The sequence below is a fragment of the Pseudoliparis swirei genome, chromosome 17 (genome assembly GCF_029220125.1).
Source record: "Pseudoliparis swirei isolate HS2019 ecotype Mariana Trench chromosome 17, NWPU_hadal_v1, whole genome shotgun sequence".
Lineage (NCBI taxonomy): Eukaryota > Metazoa > Chordata > Actinopteri > Perciformes > Liparidae > Pseudoliparis > Pseudoliparis swirei.
Window position 1 is genome coordinate 6,166,092 of NC_079404.1, and position 23,328 is coordinate 6,189,419.

A 23,328-nucleotide genomic window follows, 5' to 3' on the forward strand; every position below is an offset into this window, starting at 1 on the left:
TATCTACATTTAAACACACACACACTTTTATTTTGAAAAACAAGTTTCCTCTTGTGACGTCAGGGCGTCTTTCTCCGGTGCACTAAGCGTTAACAGCCTATCTACATTTAAACACACACACACTTTTATTTTGAAAAACAAGTTTCCTCTCGTGACGTCAGGGCGTCTTTCTCCGGTGCACTAAGCGTTTACAGCCTATCTACATTTAAACACATTTACAATTTAAAAAAAGAATAAGCTTGAGCTTCACTTATTACACTAAGTGACATAACACTCAGGAGAGTGTTTAGGAAGCAACAATGATTACAGATATGTTGAAAATAATGCCCGTTGATGCTGCTGAAGTTAAAGATTCACTTTAGTTTTCACTTTTTTTTTCTGTGTGTGATAGAGTCTGTGAGCAAACATGAACGTTGATGAGCGGGTTTCCCCTGAGCATTCGCTTCCTGCGTCGCAGAGGTGGAGCGACGCTGCTGTCAATACATAACGCATTCATGGCAGCACACTGACAGAAAGCAGCACTTCTCTATGTCCTCGTTTTTTGTGTGTTTCTTTTTACTCAATCTATGCCAGAGGGCCGCATTCCCATGTTTACTTCTCGCCTCGTTTTTTGCAGGTGCACTCAGAATTCAGCTTTTGTTGCTAAAACTGAATTCAAGGGCCCGTATAAACTAAATCCTCAGCCACTGCCAAGAGCCAAGAACCCGTACAACTAATGACAGCCTAACAGTGATGTGCACATTCATTTGCGATCCATGACCCCTTTTGTTGACCCCTTTTCACTGCAAAGAGAAATGTGTTACTAACCACCCACACTCAAAAAAACGATTCAAGCCCTTCTTAGAGGTGACACATTTAAATATTGTTTGATACATTTAAATAAATCAATTACAAAACGAAGATATTTAAATTGAATGGGTGTAACACAAAATGTATGAATACTTTCATTTATTAGATTTATTTAGGTTACACTCACAAAAACGATTCAAGCCCTTCTTCGAGGTGACACATTTAAATATTGTTTGATACATTTAAATAAATCAATTACAAAAATAGATATTTATATTTAATGGGTGGAACACAAAATGTATGAATACTTTCATTTATTAGATTTATTTAGGTTAGATGGTGTGCATATCAACTCAAAATAAATGTGTTTCATTGAGGACTACCCTTTGCGCATGCGCCAGCTGAAAATGAGTTGTTTACATGAGGTGAAGACACTTACATGGTTGTACGGTGGTGTAGTGGCTAGCACTGTCGCCTCAAAGCCAGAGGGCCGTGGGTTCAATTCGCAGTCGGGGCGTTCCTTCTGTGTGGAGTTTGCATGTTTTGTTAGTTAGTTTATATTTTGAGTTTGACAAACGCAAATTAATTTAATTTAATGAATATCGTTATTTTATTTTAGATGTATTTGATACAAATGAGTTGGACTAACTTAATTACATTTTATTGCACTGATGTGCTAAATTTGAGTTGGAGTTGCATATAATTATTGGATGGAAAACCTGCCAACAATTTAATTGAGTTCATCCAATGAGTCATTTCTTTGAGTGCAGACACTGAAGTCTCTAAAACGAAGCCCAATGGTGGCGTGTTGAGCTTACACCAAGTTGCTCTACCGTTGCGTTTCCGCCCTTAGAATCTAGGAACCCGCCGTGTGAAACCAACTTTAACCTGTTGTTTTCCAGGTCACATGGCATCTATTATGAACGTCACTTGTACCTTTGTGTTGTTGGAGGATGGCAGAAGAAGTGTCATATTTGCAACCGCCCGCACTGTACCCGTTTGTCAAGGTTAAAGCGAGCTAACTTCCACATAGACTAAACTGACTGACGTCGAGGTGAGGTGAGGTGTTTGCAGAAACAGTGGCGTAGTAGCGTTACGAGCTAGCAAGCTAGCCAGCTTACTAGCGAGCAGCTGGCTCGTTCGCTAGCTCGTTAATTCCGACACGCTCGATTGGCCGGCTGCCTATTTGCTAGCTTGCCAATTCTGCTACGATATATTGGGCAGCTGGCTCGTTAATTAGCTAGAATAATTCCACCAGGCTTCAATGCTACACCAGCGCTCTGGTGGTCCCTGTGCCTCACTATCCCCCGGAGAAGGACAAGCTAACTATCCCACCGTCTGTCTCCGGGGCTGCGTCCGCTCTCTTCCCGGGCCAGCCACGACAACACTTAACCACTCCCACTGATGTGTGTGGACGCCGAAACAACACAACAAACGAACAACAGTCGCCAGTTTTTTTTGTATTGGTGACATTGGAAAAAAAAACGCTGCATGTCTGTTCTACTGCTATTCAATTTTGATGGTTAGGCCAGTATGGCTTTTAACTACATCAGTAACTAGAATGGGCACTCTGTAGAGCGCATACCTTCGCATATCACAAGATTGGGCATTGAATTATGAACATTTTGGCATTAGTTGCATGCCAATTGGATAGAAATTGACCGTGCTGTGGTAAAAAGAAGATGTTGACCTTTTCATGACCTTGACCTTGACCTTTGACCCGATCGATCCCAAAATCTAATCAAATGGTCCCCGGATAATAACCAATCATCCCACCAAATTTCATGCGATTCGGTTTAATACTTTTTGAGTTATGCGAGTAACACGCATACAAATAAATAAATAAATGGCGTTCAAAACATAACCTTTCGCATTTTCAATGCGAAGGCAATAATGCACATTCATTTACACATCCCAATTTAATTTAAATACAGCAAGTAATTTCTGCAAAATATCTTACAGTGATAAATGTGTCCTGCAATACCATAATTAGCACGAAATAATGCTTAAAAGAAGCCACTTTTCTTTATTAAATTAACATTTAACATTATTACAATATTCTCAAGGCGGGGAAATGGGGCGACTGTGGCTCAGTTGTGTGCAGGGTTGTCCTTCAATCAGAGGATCGGCGGTTTGATTCCTGGCTCCGCTAGCTCATGTCCATGTGTCCTTGGGCAAGACACTTCACCCCAAATTGCTCCCGTAGCCGTGCCGACGGTTTATGACGGTGTGTGGATGAATGTTAGTTCGTCCTGATGGGCAGGTGGATCCTTAGCCATCAGTGTATGAGTGAAGTAGTGTGAAAGCTCTTTGAGTGGTCGGAAGACTAGAAAAGCACTATACAAGTACAAACCATTTACCACTCCATGAATGGTAATGATTTGTTGTACCTAATAGCAGGTTGAAAACAAGTAACTCTTGCTCATTAATTTAATTTTAATGCACTCACAATGAAGATCTAATGTGCAGTCATTATTATTGTAGGGAGAGTTGATGTAGTGTTTGCAGGTTAATGCTTCCGTCTTGCTTTGTTGTATGCAAATGAGCCTGTGCTGATGCCAGCCACCAACCAGCTTTAGCTAATGACTGTCAGGCTGCCAAAGAGAGAAGCTTTAGCTTAGCGGGTTACAGCCTACAATCTAGCCATTATAATAAAACGGACAGTCTGATTCTCTCTGCGTCTCCCTCTGTCTCCACTCTCAATGCAATTCATTTACTGGCTGTTTATGTGCATAATTATTTATGATTGGGGTTATTTGTCTTAACCCTTGTGTTGCCTTAGGGTCATTTTGACCCGAATCAATATTACACCCTCCCCCCGCCTTAGGATTAATTTGACCCCATTCAATGTTTACTGTCGGTGTTCTTTCGGTAGTCAACAAACAAACATAAAGTGCCTCACACTTAAACTTGGAAAACAATATTAATTCTAATAATTTTCTGGAGGTTTTAATTGCTGGTGTAAAATTGAACCCAAAGGGTAAAATATGTTAGTAAATATAAAGGTAACAGGAGGGTGAAACATTGAATCGGGTCAAAATGACCCAAAGGCGGGGGGAGGGTGTAATATTGATTCGGGTCAAAATGACCCTAAGGCAACACAAGGGTTAAGTACATAATACACAATAATCATCAATATTTACAGTGATGCAAATCAGAATTGACAGTGACAGGATTTATCATTATTCTACAGCCACTGTCTTCAGTGAGCGTGCATTCAGTCAGTTTGTTGTTGTTTTTTTACTTCAGACTAATGGACTGACACATTAAAAAGCCAAACAGAGCACAGAGCACAGGAAACACAGAGAGACTAGGCCCAATGGCAAGGCTTGCTGCCGGGGATTTTGTTTTTTTGGCTTGAATTTGAACTTTTCTCCAGATTCATGGCAGCGGAAGGGACCCGACAATGGCAGTTGTTCACACGTGAACAGGATTACAGATAATGGCGTCTATTCCGTTTACACTGATTCACATCCTCTGATTGCTCCTCTTCAGCACAGATCATGGGCTATATTTTGGCTGCATTTCTGTTGAAAAATCATTAAATCATCACATCTTTGAGGCAGTGGCAGGCACCAAGTGTCTCACTCTAGGAGCTTATGAGACGAGCATTGGACGATTTCTTCCAGCAGCATGAGCAGGCTGCTACTATTATGCTTTTGTCGGAACCAATCCCAATGCTGGATGTGAAATTGATGCCCTACATGCAGAGAAATCAACAATGGGGCAATCATTGTCTGCCAATTATCCCACAGTGCAACGTGTTGCATGTGATGCAGGCAAAATACAGCGGCACGATTTCTTTAGAGTACTGTGTAGACTAGAGAGTAGAGAGAAAGAGTGAACAGGGGAGTGCTTTCGGAACCCAATCTAGAAACACAGACGGCTCAAAAGCATAACCGCATTTAAAGTACAGCAAAGATTTTTAAATTAAAAAATGAAATAATGATAGTAACATTAAAATAAAGTGCCATCTTGTTACAGTTGTGCTTTGTGTATTGTGTTCCGATAGCGGCTTCCGTTCAGGATCCGGCTCACGGCCGACAAAGCGACAGGATTTGTTTCCGCTCCGACTAATTAAATCGCAGAGCTTTCATCCTCGCTCACTCGTTCTCACAGTGAGTAATGACAAGAGTGACGTGGCAGGCGTCTTATTTTCAGCTCCGTCACCTCTGCAAGTTAAAATGAACACCGAAGGCAGCTTTCAGTACAACGGTGACAGTGAGAGAGTGGAGAGAAAAAATGACACTCATGGCCGCTGGGCTGTCAAACACTATTTGCGAGGCAAAGAAACCGAGTGGCCCAAGCAGCAGAGCGACAAGTCTCTGAGACAATCTCGTTGATCGTGTCATCCATCAACATTAGAGGTCTGGGAACTTTCCCGATTCTATAGCACATGCGCGGACAATTCTGCATCGACGTTACGGGGAGTCGGGTTTCTTTGATGCTCAGCGTCGTGTTAACAATATCAGGCTGAGAAGAAGAAAGAAACGTGCATGCATGCTGAAATCAAACCCTTACGGGAGATGCAGGGACTTAAACTTGAGTGAGAGTGGAAGAGCTACGAGTTAAGGTGCGTTCACACCAAAAGCGAAACTTTTCGCGTCGCCCAAAACGCGTGAGTTTACTCGCTCGACCATTCGTCGTGTTCTCGCCATGAGCGTCGAGACGCTCCGCGAGGGGCGGGATTTATCTCTGTGTCTCGTCTCCGTAAAGACCGTTATCATCTCCTTCATCCACCAGAATAACTAACCACTAGTTCTGCTTTATATTTGTCGTGGACGTCTCACACACTAACGCCCTCGTGTTTGGGTTGATGACATCACCCGTAGGCTCACTCAGCTCGGTCACTTTCACCGATGAAGTTACTGTTACGTCTGAAAGACTTCCGCTTCCAGCGCTACGAGAGCGGAACTCGAGAGCTGATTGGCCCGAGTTGCGAGACGACCGCCTCAAAGTTGAAATATTTCAACTCGGGGCGAAAATTGTGCCGCTGTAAACGCGTCGCCCACATCGCGTCGCCCCAAACGCGCCGCCCGGAAAAATATCGCGTCTATCGCAGCCACAAGCGTCTGTACGTTGACTTTTCATGGGATTTGGTCGCGCGAAAAAATAGTTTCGCTTTTGGTGTGAACGCACCTTTAGGAAACCTCCGCTAGCCGCTGGGCTAATTCATGCGGCGTGAAATGCCACCGGCATTCAGTGGCCCCCGTCTCAGAACTGCGGTCTGAAAACTTGGCTTTTGTAGATTACGGCACAATTGTGATTAACTGTGGAAGGATTCTGAATTTAAAATGTTTAACTAAATTCTTACGCGGGCCACAGAGATAGTATTGTAGTGCGATTCTTGAAAGCACTCTCTCTAAACAACAAGTTCAGATGTCTCTGACGGAAAAGGTGCCCACGTGCAGCAATATAGAAAATTGAGGATGCAAATTGACTCGATCAAACTGTGACGCCAGTGAACATTCACACCATTACTTCAAGCACATCAACTATACAATAGTTCACATATGGGTCCCCAGTATCTTTAAAAAGTATAATTTTTTTCTTCATTTTAAGTTGATAAAACTTGAGTTGCTGCTCATCTCATTTTCAGGCGTATGCAGGTTTTTGGGAGATTCATCCCGCTGCCAGTTCTGCCCTCTCACCCAACAAAAGCTGATGATGGATTGTTACGTTCAAGTCTTAAAAAGGCAGGGTAGGTCATCTTCTTTGAAAACATTGAAATTTGAATTCTCATTACATCCCGAGCGTAACCAAACTATGTACCGTTGAACGACTGGTCTACTCGGACTACTGACGAGGTAAACAACACAACAAACAGCAAAACAGCACCACAGCGTAGAATACTGCACCCCCACCCGTCTGCTCCCGTCAGCCTGGGGGGGACGGCTAGACACAGGGAAGACTGGGAAGACTTTGGCTGGAAGACCGACAATTAAAGACGGCAGGTTGGATGAAGACAGACAGAACAAGGAGGGCAGGGTGAAAAGAAAGGGGAAAGAGGAGAGAGAGAGAGAGTGTGAGAGAGCAGAGTTAATTAGAAGGGAACGAAAGAGGATTTTCTCATCTGCAGCGCAGTACTGTTCGCTTCAGTAGACGCTGCGAGTCAATGTTATATTCACAGCTGCCTCACAGCTGCACATAAAGTATGGTGTCAAAAGAGCGTGTCTCCTGCACACACACAGTGACAGAGTGTAAGGATGACCTCCATTAACCTGCCGTTGACCTGTGAGACGGAGAGAGCATGCATGAGTTGAACTCTGCAGTCGACCAACAATAGTTTATCTCAAACCTTTTATTTGTTAACTCTTGGCTCGAAACAGTGCAGTGAAGGGAAGGAAACGGTGCAAAGGAAATCAAATGCAACGGTAACACACACACATAAAAAAAGCCAGAGCACTGTCGAGTGTGATCAAGCGCAGATTAGTTGAGTTTAGAGTCTTAAGCTTCTGAAGACTATCTAAAGCTGTATTTTCCCCCCCAAGCTTTGACTTTGATTGTTGCTTATTCAGTCGTGAATATTCAACGTCATAGAGAAACGCGTAAACCGGCAACAACTTGCTAGAGGGCATATTGTCAGATGTGTCTTTGATTTTAAAGATGATCTGGTGAATTCGTGAGGAAACCAGCATCCAGCAGTTACATGAGTATTCATTCGGGGCCGCGTTTGATGAATGCAAGTCCAATTTGCAACCTCTTTAAACTCCGTTTTGCCCCCCCCCCCCCCCCCCCCTGAGAGAAATGTATGTCTCTTTAGCTGCTACACAGCTGATTGGTGCCCAGCAACTAACTATTCTATTAATAAACCATTAATCTGTCGATTATTTTTTAGATTAATCGGATTTTAAACATTAATTTCCAAGCCTTTATTCAAAAACAGGACCGACAACGCTTTACTCACGCCTCACTCGCCCGACTATTTATGCTTTAATCGCGCCTTTCAACTTTTATTTTTTTTATATATACACTCAAACATCTCCGCGACTTATTGAGTGGCGTAATAATCTCACGACACAACGAATCGATCATGAAATTCGTTGCCCACTTTTCTAATAGTCGATTTTATCGATTCGTTGTTGCAGCCCGAGTGCAGTGAGAGTCAAACATAGCAATAAAGTGCCTTAAACTTGCATTCTCTCTCCTGAGCAGCAACTCGTCCAGTGGCATAAAGAAGTCTGATTGTCTAGAAGTCTATGAGAAAAACCACCTTACTTCTCTCTTGATTTATTCCCTCAGTAAACATGAGTTCATGGTTTCAATCTATAGTTCCACGTCTCCTTCAATACAGCATGATGTTCATTTCGTAAATTATGATCCATTTTGAGTCAAATAGACCATAAAGCAGAGGAAGCTATAGCGCGGGCTTCCTGTGGCTACATGTTACCGCCGCTACCAGAGACTCATTCGGCATCTCTGCAGCCTGAATATGGTTCCCAGCGCTATCTTTTCAGGTTCTTTGCAGTTTCCGGTGATGATTCTCCGTAGGTTAGTGAGTATGAGCCACCGATTTCACATTTGACACGTTGCTATTAGAAAAAAATTTATTTATAGGAAGTTGATTTGCCTTTTGACACGAGTGAGATGAGATGGCAATACGTCTGTGGGTTTAGTATGGAGCTGGAGCCAAGAGGCAATTAGCTTAGCATAAGGACAGGAAACCCTACGGGAAAAACTAGCCTGGCTCATGAACCTATGTTTTAAATAAACTCAGTTCTAAATAATAAACTTGGTCTCAACAGGAAATCTTTACATGTACAGAACATTTATTTGATCCATACACAAACAGCATCGTCACAAGTGAGAGTTACGTGCTGTAAAATGTTGTTTGATGACCTTTTGTTTTAAGAGACACATCGTTCGATGAGTGAGTTTTAAAGATGTAGGGGAGCAGGCCAGCATGCTGAGCTAAGACTCCGGCTTCGTACTGAACACACGGATCTGGGAGTGGCATCAAGAAAATATTGATTGCTGCAGCGTTAAAACATGTTGGCCCAAAGGTGTGTTCAAGTGCACAGTTTCCCTCATATCGGAGGAAAGACAGCCAAGTATGTACGCGTTTCTCCACGGACAAACATCACAGTATCAGATGGACTGAGAATCAAAGAGATGGAGAAAGGCGGGATATACAGAATGGAGAAAATCAAGAAAACATCATTCCCAAACACTCCATTTGCATCCATATTACATGACTTCTTTCATGTTTAGAAGACCCAAGTGAATTCAAACCCGGGAAGAATTGTTTTTTATTCTTTAGATGGGGAAAAGCAGCTCGGTGCAAACAATCTTTCATGTAAGCAGGCCATAGTAATTACTGCCATTTCCATTATGTTTTCAAAATCCACACTAATCCAATCTGACAAAAATGCCATCAGCTGCTTAAATCTTTCCCGCCTGTAACGAACGTCAGTTAACAGACTGAAATAAACAAGTCGGATGCTACCGTGGCTGGGTCTCTTATCACTTCCTTGTTTATTTGTTGCCATCTGGCAGTTCGCTGCTTTTCTACATGCACCACAGCTCCAGCTACCTCCCTTAAGATACGTGCCTCCTGTCCATACAACGGCTGAACGGATTGATTATTCCAAGGAAAAGTGAAAGAATTCAGGTCATGAAAAAAAAGCAAACATATGGATGTTCCTGAAGATGTTACACAAAGTACAGAAAATGCAAACAAATTCAGAAAACACAACCATTTAAAAAGAATACTGCAAAAACAGAAAACACAATCAAAAAGAACAAAACAAACAAATGCAGGAAACACGAATAAGACTAATAAGAAAGGAAACGGTTTCATGGGGACGCTCAAAAGTACTGCACAGTTGGGATAAACGTATTGTTGCCGTTGTTTTTGAATTATAAAATTAATAAAGTCAGGCGTTGGAAAATGAGCTAAAATGACCTAACTAATATCCTGCAAATTACGTTTGAAACGAGCCATACTGTTACCTGGCTAAAGTTACTACCAGAATCATAAAAAAAAGCTAATCTAACAAAGTTCTAGGTTAATTGTATTTGTCCTGAAAGTAGGCATTAATGTAATGGCCAACTAACATACCTCAAGTCTGTTTCACACGGAGTTATGTAAAAAACCATAGGCCTGTTTCATAATTAATCGTGTATGTTGTCAGATTTTTTTTAATTGGCAAATATTAGGAAAAATACTAACGCGAGGCTAATTTCAGCCGTGTGCATCACTTTTCAGTGCATCCTTGAAACAGTTTCCGTTGTGTTATTCGCTACTTGCAGTGTGTTTTTTGTATTTGGTTGTATTTTTTTCTACTTTAGAAATATTGGTATCTCAGCTACGACGTAATTTACGAATCGGATATCGAACTGATATTACAAGATCCATGTAAATATGTAATAATGGTTAGCTGGGATCTAGATAGTTGTACTTTTACCACTAGTCCAGCTATTAACTCTGCTTATTAACAATAGCAACCTCTCACCACTTCCTTTTATTCAACCTCTGAAAAAAACTGACCTCTAGCATCACCTTTTTATTACCCGATCAAAACGAATGTGTGGATTTATGGTCCAACCACACTATTTCGTAGCAAAATCTGATTTAAAGAGAACTTCCACAAATTGTTCTTGTTTTTACTTACTGTTTTTGTTGGCATGCTTTCGATTTTTATTTCTCTTCTTGATATCTCTTCTTCAACTCCTAATTAACTTCACATTGCCAATGTGACTAAGGAGTTGCCAATTAACCATTGCCCTACTCTTTGAAATGTATTATGCCTTGGGAACTCACAAACAGAAATCTACTCGCAGTTTAAAAGAAAGAAAGAAATGTAAATTTGTGTTTAACCCTGTGGGGAAATTCTTCTCTGCATTTGACCCATCGTTAGTTATTAAGGAGAGTGGGCTGCAGTGAAGCGTGCGGGGAGCAACTGGGGCGTCAGTGTCTTGCTCAAGGACACTTCGACATGCAACTATGGAGAGAGCGGGGATCGAACCGGGAAGCTTGTAGCTACGGGACAACCACTCTCCCCCTTGAGCTACAGCTGACCCAAAACTGCTGTGCACTAGATTTAAAAACATTAACGCTGTTGTCATAGGAATTTGCACTTCTACACTTGTTTGTTTGTGACGCCTACTTAACATACAGTTAAAATAAATTCCTATACATCCTATTACAGAGACTGGATCCCTCGATTGGCATTTCAGGTATGGCACTAAGTTGGTTTAAATCCTATTCATCAGATCAATCTCAATTTGTATTCGTAAACGATGAATCCTCGATGACCACCAACGTTAATCACGGAGTTCCACAAGGTTCTGTGCTTGGACCAATTTTATTTTACTTGTGGCACTAGAGAGCTGTGCTCACTAAATGCGGGGCTACTTGTGGTTTTGAGAGTCCTAAAAAGTAGAATGTGAGCCAGAGCCTTCAGTTATCAAGCTCCTCTTTTATGGAACCAGCTTCAACCTTCAGTCCGGGAGGCAGACACAGTCACCTCATGTAAGAGTAAACTTCAGACTTTCTTTAATAGTGCTTATAGTTAGGGCTGTCTCAGGTTTACCCTGGTCAGCCCCTAGATATGCTGTAAAAGGCTTTTTGGCTGCTGGGGGATGTTTTAGGATACACTGAGCTATCTCTTCTTCTCTCTCTCCTTATGGATGAATTTTCATCTCTCCATTGCACATTACTAAATCTACTTCTTCAACAGTGTTGTTGTGCCTTCTCACCTCATAGGTTCCATTGGACATCTCTGTGTCTGAAGCTGGTCCTGGGTCCTGACTCTTTGCCACTGTTTCCTGCATCCTTCCCAATGGCCCTGTCTCCTTCTTTGTGCCTCCTGCCTCAAGGGCTTGGCCTTATTGGCCCTGCCTCCTGCCATGGTTCTATGGATTGTGAAAATCTGGATCGTGATCCATGCCTCCTACTCATTATTCATACATTTGTCAAATTCATTGAATGTGTTGTGACTCTGTAACACTGTTTATCTGTACACATGACATCTATTGCTTCAGTCCATAGGGTAGAGGGATCCTCCTCTGTTGCTCTCCTGAAGGTTTCTTCTCTTTTTTGGGGAAGTTTTTCCTGATCCGATGTGAGGTCCTGGGACAGAGATGTCGTATGTGTACAGATTGTAAAGTCCTCTGAGGCAAATTTGTAATTTCAGGCTATCCACAAAAAACTGAACGTAAGTGTCGCGCAAAATTGAAATGTAATTCAAAAGGAGCTCCAATATCAGATTGGTATTGGCATTGGAACCGAAATAGACATGGGTCAGTGATCTCCAAAGTGGTTACATCGAGCCCAGCCTCCTTTCCTTCCTCCTCCTGCTCCTCTGCTCCCTTACATGAGCCGCAGGAGGAAACTACCACTGATTGTGTCTTTCTGAGGGTAGAACAGAACATTTTTATTTTTCTCTCAATATTTCATCTTTCACCATCCATCACCCTCCGTCCTCAACCGTTAAGGCATCAAGCGACTGCCTGCTCTCGTTTCCCATGGTGGGGAACGCAGCAAAGACGAGATGCAAATTAACTTTGTATCTCCCCTCTGCTTTTTCTGTTTTTTATTTTATTTATTTATCTTTTCTCCCCCACCCCTCTCACAAAACTTCCTCCACCTTCTATGATGCTGCTGGAGATGTCGACACAGCACTAAACGGGCACAGATGGGCTGATGATGAAGATATAGAGAAAAGGGGGGGGGGGAGTAGATAAAGAGTGGATAGATAGCAAGGGGAGTAGTGCGAGCTGGGTGAGGGAGGAAGAACAAAGGTTATTAGGACTCGGAGATAGACGCATCTGTCCATCTGCTGTGGCAACTGCTGATAGTGAGGCAGAAAGACGGTAAATGTCTAAACCGAAACATGACCGCCGGGCAAACCTTTCACAGCTTCATTTGTGCTTTTGCAGAGGAAACTCGCTGAAGTCCAGAGGTATACAGGGTCTAATGAAACAAGCATTGTGGCAGCACAGTGAGATTTTTAAGCTGAAACATAAGTCCACAGTGTTCTAAAAGAACAAGAGCTGAATGACCTTGAGCTTTGTCTTGGGGAAGAGAAATGTGGGATCTCTGATTTGGAATCATCTTGATCGGTGGATTTACTCTGCGACAAAGCAAATAAGAGAAGATTTGTGTAAAGCGGTGTGATAACGTGCAACGATTTTGGTGTGAATGGAGCAAAAGAAGCTTTACCTCCGAAAAACAATACATATAGATAAATACATAGAAATCCTACACAATTAGTTGGTATGTTATCCCCATAGTCGTGAAGGTGTAAGAATAAAAGCAGAAAGCGAACTCAAACCACTGTTTGTTCCTAATGTGAAAAGAGTTTTACCAAGTATTGAAAAAACTTTTCAAACCTAAATATTTAACAATATTTTTCCAAACCTAACCAAGTATATATCTTTTTAAATTCCAAACCTAACCATGTATGTTACCCATCTTTTCCCAAATCTAACTAAGTATTTCAGAACCTCTTAATAAGTATTTAACGATCTTTTCCCAAACCTAACTATATATTTAACTAGCCTTTTCTAAACCTAAGAATTTAATAATATTTTCATGAACCTACTAAGTATTTCATAATATTTTCATGAACCTACTAAGTATGTAACTAGCTTTTCCTCAACCCAGATGTATACGGGCAAAATGTGGAGCTTGAGGCTTCAAAACTGCAGTTCACAAACCAACAACCACTTCTTATATACAGTTTGTGTACCAGTCAAATGTTGTTGCAGCTGGAAATAAGAAGGTGTACTGTACACCTAGAATATGAATAAAAGTAAACATACAATAACTAAACTAGAACGGGCACTCGGTAGAGCGCATACCTTCGCATATCACAAGATTGGGCATTGAAGTATGAACATTTTGGCATTAGTTGCATGCCAATTGGATAGAAATTGACCGTGCTATGGTAAAAAGAAGATGTTGACCTTTTCTTGACCTTGACCTTTGACCTGATCGATCCCAAAATCGAATCAAAAGGTCCCCGGATAATAACCAATCATCCCACCAAATTTCATGCGATTCGGTTAAATACTTTTTGAGTTATGCGAGGAACACGCATACAAATAAATAAATAAATACACGGCGATCAAAACATAACCTTCCGCATTTTCAATGCGACGGTAACGAGCTCAATCAAAGACAAGGAAGACGAGACAAAGCGACACACATGTAGAATAAAATCTGCACTGAACTTTTGCCATTCTATCCACCATGCTCGCAGCTCCGTGAGGCTGCACTGGCAGACGTTAAGTCGGCTGCCACGGCGGCTGTCGGAGCGCGGAACATTGGCCAGCACTGTGGACACAGCCGACACAGCATACAACCGTATTTGTATGACTAACTCCGGCAAATAAGTTGGAAATCAGTAAAGTCTCCCCCCAGGGTGACTTCCCCGCTCTCTCGTGACATTTTTAGGCCAGTCACAGAGGGGTTTGCGAGATGCACTGTGAAGTCTTTTAGATTCGGCCGACATCGAAATAATGCGCTGTACGCGCACACATGCACCAATGAAACGTACTCCTTCCAGAGCAGTGAGCTCATGCTGCATGAAGTGGATGTACTTGTGTACTCCAACTGGGAACAAAGTACCGCAAGCTGTCCATTACAAAACCCCACTGTCCTCTCTCTCTACCGCTCTGTTCTCTCACTCACATCTTCAACCTCTTATATGCACAAGAATGAGCATATAAAAGATTTTTTAAAGCCTATACGTTTTGTTTGAGGATACATATTTAGAAATTATTCTGGTACAATCAACAAAGGAGAGATCATTTGGACAAGATATATTGCCTGCATCTAATCCAATTTACATCTTACATCGTATTACAATTATTAACATTCATGAAGGCGATATTTAGTTGTCAACTAACTGCTGCTATCTTTCAAACATCGAGGCAAACCAAGAAATAAGTCAGGCCAACACACAGAGCTAGAAGGAAGAATATCCACACTGTACAGGATCCAGGATGCCGAGAAGCTCATAGACACCATTATCACACACACCACACACATCCCACACCCAACACACACACACACACACAGAGAGAGAGTAGCCCGCCCTCCTCTTTCCCCATCTGCACCAAACTGCTTAAAGTGATAATGAGTTGTTTTTAATAATTCATTTGCATATAAAAGCCAAGCCGTCTGCGGGGGCGGCAGAAACAGATCCTAGATCAGTCTGGCTGCTGGCAACGCTTCAGAGAAAACAGGGGGGGGGGGGGAGAAGGAGAAAGAAAAAAGAACAAACTGAAGAAACAGACAGAAAGAAAAGACTCAGGGAATCGGAACGAGGGACAGGGAGAGGAAGAAACGGGAAGATGAAATAAAGACGTGCCAGAGATGGATGAGAGACATTTTGCAGTTGTGTAGCTCCGGTGTTGTTGGTGTTTGAGAGCGCTTCCCGCTCCCTGCATCTTGTCCCGCGTCTTTCTAAGAAGAGCAGTCAGCTTCATAATTGCTCATCGACGGGGGAACGCTTAGAAAAATTATGGCAGAGGCAATAATGATTCAACTGGATTTTAAAAATGCCACCATTCAAGCCAGGCCGGTAATTACCTTCGCATTGAAAATGCGGAAGGTTATGTTTTGATCGCCGTGTATTTATTTATTTATTTATTTGTATGCGTGTTATTCACAAAACTCAAAAAGTATTGAACCGAATCGCATGAAATTTGGTGGGATGATTGGTTATTATCCGGGGACCATTTGATTAGATTTTGGGATCAATCGGGTCAAGGTCAAGGTCATGGAAAGGTCAACATCTTTTTTTTAACCATAGCACGATACATTTTTGTCCAATTGGCATGCAACTAATGCCAAAATGTTCATAATTCAATGCCCAATCTTGTGATATGCGAAGGTATGCGCTCTACCCAGTGCCCTTTCTTGTTCAATATGATAATGGTTTGTATTGCAATGGAATCGTTATGAAGCTATGCATCGAGAAACGTGGCACACATTTACATCGTTTTGATTGACAATGACGACCACATACCACCTCAACTTTCTCAGAAGATCTGAATATTTTGCACTCAAGTTCTTAAATCAAATGAGTAAAGCACTTTTTATTTGTGAAGTATTCCACAAGGGTATTCAAGACCATTTGGGTATTTCGTATTGACTATTTATTTATGGAATTACCAGAAAACATGCTCTGTATCGAGATACATAACAACGTACATCGGGAGAGAATATCATGTATGGGTTCCACTCGTATGAGTGAAATAATATGTACATAAAAATCTTGTCTATTCTTTTATTACCTTCGCATTGAAAATGCAGAAGGTTATGTTTTGATCACCGTGTATTTATTTATTTATTTGTAAGCATGTTACTCGCATAACACAAAAATTATTAAACCGAATCGCATGAAATTTGGTGGGATGATTGGTTATTATCCGGGGACCATTTGAATAGATTTTGGGATCGATTGGGTCAAAGGTCAAGGTCATGAAAAGGTCAAAATCTTCTTGAATCGCATGAAATTTGGTGGGATGATTGGTTATTATCCGGGGACCATTCGATTAGATTTTGGGATCGATTGGGTCAAAGGTCAAGGTCATGAAAAGGTCAAAATCTTCTTTTTACCATAGCACGGTCAATTTATATCCAATTGGCATGCAACTAATGCCAAAATGTTCATAATTCAATGCCCAATCTTGTGATATTCGAAGGTATGCGCTCTACCGAGTGCCCATTCTAGTTATTTACCTTTATTTGTTCAGACTTGTTGTTCTTGCTCCTAGCCGTTAAGTCTATTGCTGTGTCAGTACATTGGGAGCAATGCAGTGAACTTCCTTGAATGTGAACACATTGAGTAGCGAGGTGTTCTTCGACAGACCAAGGAAACAGTAATTGTTCTGCTCTACCATACACACCGTACAGACGGGGCCTGCTGAGTATATCGTCTGCTGAGGAGTGTTACGATTGTTAAAGTGGGACTTTGTGCGTGAACACACGCACGTTGCATAGAAAGGCATGAGCGCTGGTGTAAATAAAAACAAACTTTACAGTTGATGGATAAGAAGATACTGGAAGCGGCTGTAGCTCAGTGGGGGCGAGGGGGTCGTCCTGCAACACTAAGGTCGTCGGTTCGATCGCCGCTCTCCCCATTAGTTGCAAGTCGAAGTGTCCGTGAGCAAGTCACTGAACCCCCAGTTGCTCCCCGGGCGCTTCACTGCAGCCCACTGCTCCTTAATAACTAAGGATGGGTCAAACGCAGAGAATACATTTCGTTGCCTGTGTACGTGTACTCTGTGCAATGACAATAGATTGAATCCAAAATCCAATCCAATCACGAGGCCTCGGCACAGATAATAAGTCAGTGCTGGAACTCATTCAAATGTCTTGTGTGAGGAATGGATGCCAAATTTGACATGTAGCACATTTTATATTTTAGCACAACAGCAGCCTAAATCGCACCCTCTATGACACGATGTTTTAGCTAGAAGCACAAGATGGAGGGATCATATATATGTACACACACACACACGACCCTTCAAAAGTTTGGGGTCACTTAGAAAAAGAAGAAAAAAAACTTCTAAATGTCCTTATTTTTCAAAGAAAAGCACAGTTTTCTTAAATGAAGATAATATTACATTAATTAGAAATACACTCTATACATTGTCAATGTGGTAAATGACTATTCTAGGTGGAAATGTCTGGTTTTTAATGAAATCTCTACATAGGTGTATAGAGGCCCATCTCCAGTGCTCTAATGGTACATTGTGTTATCGCCTTAGAAGACTAACGGAGGGTTAGAAAACCCTTGAAATCCCTTTTTATGTTAGCACAGCTGAAAACAGTTATGCTGGTGAGAGCAGCTATAAAACTGGCCTTCCTTTGAGTTTGTAGAACAACATTAATATTTGAAATTATTATTTCTAACCTCGTCAATGTATCGACTATATTTTCTATTAATTTTGGAATTCATTTGATAAATAAAAGTGTGAGTTTTCATGGAAAACAAGAAACTGTCTGGGTGACCCAAAAACTTTTGAACAGTATTATATATATATATGTATATATATATATATAGACACACACATGTTGGTTTCTGTCTTTCGAAGATGCTGGCATCAAACATGGCGTCTTCCATGAAAATATACTGTATGCAACGATGTGATGCACACGGGTCCATGAAATGGCAGCTCTGTACACAGTCATGACAAGAACATGGGCTAACATGTAAACAAGAGAGGGTTACGCCTACCGGAGCTGTAGTCAGGGCCTCCTTGTTGTAGTACTTTTTCCTCTCGTACTTGTCCCGGATGAAGACCTCCACTGCTCTAAAGGCTTGGATTAAGGATTGAAATAATACGACAAAAATATCTATTCTGCACACACGGGAGATCCAAACCTTTAACATGTTGTAGTTTTCAGGAATACTGGAGAGAGAAAACCTGGCAGTGCCAAGTTTTTGTTTTCCACATTTTAGTGGATGATACAGCAGGCGTTTTAAAAAAGAAAAATAATGTTGTAATCAGGAGGATGCCGACTGGAATTGCTGGTACGATCAGAAACATAGGAGGAGCTAATGAGTGAGAAATTGCCCTTTAGAGGAAGACAAAACATTTTTTTGTCCATTAAAGGGATAGTCTGGGTGTTTTGAAGTCAGGTTGTATGAGGTGCTCATCAGTTTAAAAACATGTAAATGATTTTATACATGTTCATCATATTGAAAAATCTTTCTCTGCCTTCTCTTGCTGTCGGAGAGCCCTTTCTGACAGGGAACTGAACTGGCATTGAAACTTACCTAAGCTCTCTTCATAGCCACAAAACTTAATTGTAAATGCATTTTTTTTATTTTAACAAAACGATTTGTTTTTAGTTCCACGTCCAGAAAAAATGTAAATAAAAAATATATATATACAGTATATATACACTTCACAGCAATATGCTCCCGCTTAGGTCCCACCCCTCTACCTGACAGTGAGGCTGTATTGGCGATTGGTCTCACACACCAGAAAACAATGACGGACAGATCACCAAACAAATTAGAAAACTCAAATCCTATTGTGGACAGGGCCACCTTTTATATAGATATATATATATACACACACATTATTATGATTATCTATCTTATCAAAATATATTATCTGGGCTATATATATATATATATACAGTGTGTTCACTTAAACAGATATTTATCTTTTTAGGCATCATACATTTTGGAAGTATGCCAGCTGCTCGTTAATGGATGAGTATTCCATTCAACACCACTTCTAAATTACTCAAGCTATCCCTCAAGAAAAGGACTGAACGCAAACCACAATCTTTCTTTCCCAGACCCCGGAGTAATACTTGTACCGAAACCAACCAAATCCCCACCATGGCAGAAGATCATCAGGAATGCGTATCTCTCTATCATTCTTAATTGTAAAATTGACTTGTAACAGTTTCTGAAGGTACTGCTCCCGGCATCAGGTCAGAAAATGTACATCCAATTATAAAGCAATGACTGTCTTTCCGTGTGCCCTTTGCATATCTCGAGAACAGCTCATCTTGCCTTCTTGGGCGGGCGTATCGACGGGGACCCGAGAACGTGCAGCACTGCGGTTGGTGCAATTTGGAAACATTTGTGCCGCGGCGGGGGCGGGGCCTCAGGGCTCTGGAGAGTCAAACATTTGGCCTGCAGTATTCTGTGCTTCCATGGAGTCTCGACAACACCGCGAGTGGCATTAGAATTTAGTCCGATTACATCACTTCCATCACCACGTGGACTAAAGTGCACCACTACCACATGGTCGAAAAAGGGTCATGTTTAAAATGGTTACAAAAATGGAAGAAGAGACAGCATTCTCAAATTCTATCATTTTCCATAACAGCTCTCAAAATTTCACGAGGATGTCATTAAGAGAAACGTGAGAACCGACGGGACGCCACGCAACAACACTCTGCACTCGTCACATGACCACAGTGGAGCGCGAGGTGAAGAAGGACGGCCTGTTGCTGAACTTTGACACGAATCAGTGCCGGTCCATTCAGTGCTGTCCCGCTGAAGAGATGGGCTTCGTTCAGCTGAATTCACTTCATATCTTTAAGTGACCAACTATTCTACTTGTTATCAACTAAACAAACAAACAAAAAATCATGTGCCGGTACATTTTAGATTTATATCGAGGTGCTGCAGGTAACAGCTGCCAAACTGGTGTAAACAAAATAAACAAAATCACCAGTGTAGAGCTGTACTAATGCTGAATGCAGATTATATTTTATATTATGTGTGTTTTCACAAAAGGCTAGGAAAAAGCAGCAGTTCCACAGTAAATCGTCATTATCTTCTTTTGAGTAAACCTCAGACAGGTTTATGGATACCAGCCATGTAAACGATTCTACTAAGAAGCAAAACATTTTATAACCGCAAGACATTCTTTGTGAAACATTTTAGATTTCTTAAAGAGTCTTCTGATGTGGTGTGGCGATGTCAATGAGTGACAATGAATGCAAAACTAGAGAGAGGCTCATGTTCATTCACGTGTGTAGATGTCTGTCCGCGGAATATCTTGCATACTGCCGGACCCGACAGCCTCTTTATGCTCAAGAACCTCTCGTGGTTTCATTGATTGCCGAGTGCTGTTTTATACCGACGCCCACTGCTGACTCCTCACTCCTCTTACGGTTGGGGCTGCAAATGATTAAGGGTGAGGTGAGGGTAAAACAAAGCCGGACCTAAGCACATTTTGCCTTTAAAAAAAGAAAAAGACATCCATCAGAAGGTTCAGACTCATTTTCAACCGGAGCATCTGCAGATTAATTACCTTCGCATTGAAAATGCGGAAGGTTATGTTTTGATCGCCGTGTATTTATTTATTTATTTGTATGAGTGTTATTCGCTTAAGTAAAAAAGTATTAAACCGAATCGCATGAAATTTGGTGGGATGATTGGTTATTATCCGGGGACCATTTGATTAGATTTTGGGATCGATCGGGTCAAAGGTCAAGGTCATGAAAAAGGTCAAAATCTTCTTGAATTGCATGAAATTTGGTGGGATGATTGGTTATTATCCGGGGACCATTTGATTAGATTTTGGGATCGATCGGGTCAAAGGTCACGGTCAAGGTCATGAAAAGGTCAACATCTTCTTTTTACCATAGTGCGGTCAATTTATATCCAATTGGCATGCAACGAATGCCAACATGTTCATAACTTAATGCCCAATCTTGTGATATGCGAAGGTAAGCGCTCTACCGAGTGCCCATTCTAGTTCCATATGCGATATTTGTCACGATGCACTAACGTTAGCCACGAGCCAGGGACATCTGAGCGTTGTTTGGGCGGAGGGAGGATTGACGAGGATGCAATCGGGGGTTTCAAGACTTTTAAAGTGTGACGTGCATAAATGACGATTTAGAATATGGCTAATTACAGGAGCTAATTAGTGGAATTCCCCCGAACAAAAAAATGTTCATCGGCAAATGAGAACACAAATTAGTCAAATTCTATAACTGTAAATATAGGCATGGCGACATGAATGTGTCCACACTGAAGGAAAAAACATCTGTAATTACACAAGCACTCATGTAGGAGTTGAGAAATAATGGCCGGGGGGGGGGGGGGGCTATGTCATTTACATACATAGCACAGTAAATGGCAGGACCCAAATTGTTTAGCGAGTGTGGACACCGGAGGACACATGGGAAACGCTCACACACGCACACACACACTCAGACAGTATAGCTCCTCTAATCCCGGGTCCGTTATCTGCCGTTTTCAGCCAGCGGCGCTGCTGTGGGAACGACTAATGGCCTTCAAAAGAGTGAGGAATGATGACCACCCGCACAAACGGGCCTGCCAGATACAAGATAGGGTATTAGAGCCGCATTTCACACGGGGAGATTATTTATTTCAGTCTGCTGGCGGAAATATAAACATATGCCGCAACGTTAACCACACAGCTGCCTCGGCCCGTATCGTGAGGGGGAATTGGATGCCACTTTGCTCGCCGTTGTCGCAGACGCTGCTCGAGGCGTCCCCGATTTAACTGCATGGAGTGACGTCGACTTGGCGCCCCCCGTCACTCCTCCTGTGCCTCGCCGGAGGCGATTGAGGAGGCGCAGACGAAAGCTCTAGTTTGATGGTGGAGTGATTTCAGGTCGGGTTGAACTGATCAGCATGCCGACGTGCTGTAAATCAGTCCGGAGTACATCATTGATATGGACTAGATCATTTGACCTGCCAAAGAAGAATGCATCAAACGTGACTGCGCCTCACTGCCGGCTGAGGTTTCGAGAACAAACTGCCCCCATTTCTCACGACGGACCGTTACAGCGGCTGGGAGGATTTGTCATAAATCCCATCCGATCAGGGCAGCAGATTTCATTCTGGTGCTCGATGCAGGCGTTTGTATAGGGCGCACATCGTATCTGCACACAAGCGTTCAAAGTCAGGGACTTTTCCACACCAATGTGTGGCGACATGTATTGTTTCAAACCGAGTTTGTGTGTTAAATGAAGTCGGGGTCGAATGAACGCACAGGGCAGTAAATAGACGGTCAGAGAGTAAAGCACACAGACTCAAGGCGGGAGGAGGATACTGGTCCGTCTGTGGCCGTCTGAAGCTCTCCGGGAGGTGGTCTTCATACAGCCGTTTGGCCCGGTTGTTGCCCATGTCCACCATACTCTGCAAGGAGAGGAAGGAACACAGAACGATACCAAAATTGGTAAAACGGTTAAAGGACATGTCAAAGGCACGTGCTGGGTTCTTTCTTTTGTTGCATTTGTATTTGACTCAATTTGACCACCGATGTAAAGCTACTTACAGCATGTGGTGGTTAAAATGTTTCAAATTGGGTGCTTCCAGAACATATATACATAGGGTGTATTAAACGTTTCCATTGTGTTATATTAGGCTTAAATTACATCTACAAAGATGATTGAGAGGGCACACACACACACACTCAGACGAGGGTCAACAACGCCAGACATAGATAGACCCAGCGGGCTTGTGCTGCTCCAGTCGTAACTAGAGATGCACCGATCAGGTTTTTGGTGCCGATCACCGATCACCGATCACTGAAATCAGTATCTGCCCATCCGATAATACCGATCACCGAGTCGATTGAAGCATTCTATTTATTGTGTAGCATTATTGCTATGAGAACTATGAGGAAATACATATATAAAGCAACTCAAACATTAAAGAAATTATCGATTTCTTTAAACATTTAGGACTTTTACTTTGAAAAATGTCCTAATTGATACATTAAAATTGTTTGATTGCTATTGTAGGGGATTTCAGATATGTATGGAACACATCTGCATTATTCATTTCCTGGAACTCTTGGGAAAATCTATATACAGGACTTTATTTAATACAAAAGTCAGACTTATTTTTATAAACTCTTCCTTGGTACAGTAAAAATGTTTTAATGTTAGCATAATTTAAGCTAAATCTCAGAAAAGATCTATAAAGATACTAAATCAGTTCATAGTTTACTTTTATATGTTCGTGTATGATTTGTCGACATCTTATTTTGATAAACGGATGTTGTTTCACGTGGTTCTTTTCGCTAACTTTGCAAAACCGGATGTTGTCACTTAAATCCTTCCGC

The 23,328-nt window shown here is 41.8% G+C and overlaps 1 protein-coding gene across 1 annotated transcript in view; it reads right to left on the minus strand.

Annotated features, from left to right (window-relative positions):
* The window catches only part of LOC130207499 (stromal membrane-associated protein 1-like), a 93,498-nt gene that overhangs the window by 57,804 nt on the left and 12,366 nt on the right, over positions 1-23,328 (minus strand). The window contains exons 3-4 of the mRNA XM_056436141.1: positions 22,312-22,397; positions 17,988-18,063 (exon numbers count right to left, since the gene is read on the minus strand). Of these exons, the coding sequence (XP_056292116.1) occupies positions 17,988-18,063; positions 22,312-22,397 (162 nt within the window). The remainder of the gene's footprint in view (positions 1-17,987; positions 18,064-22,311; positions 22,398-23,328) is intronic.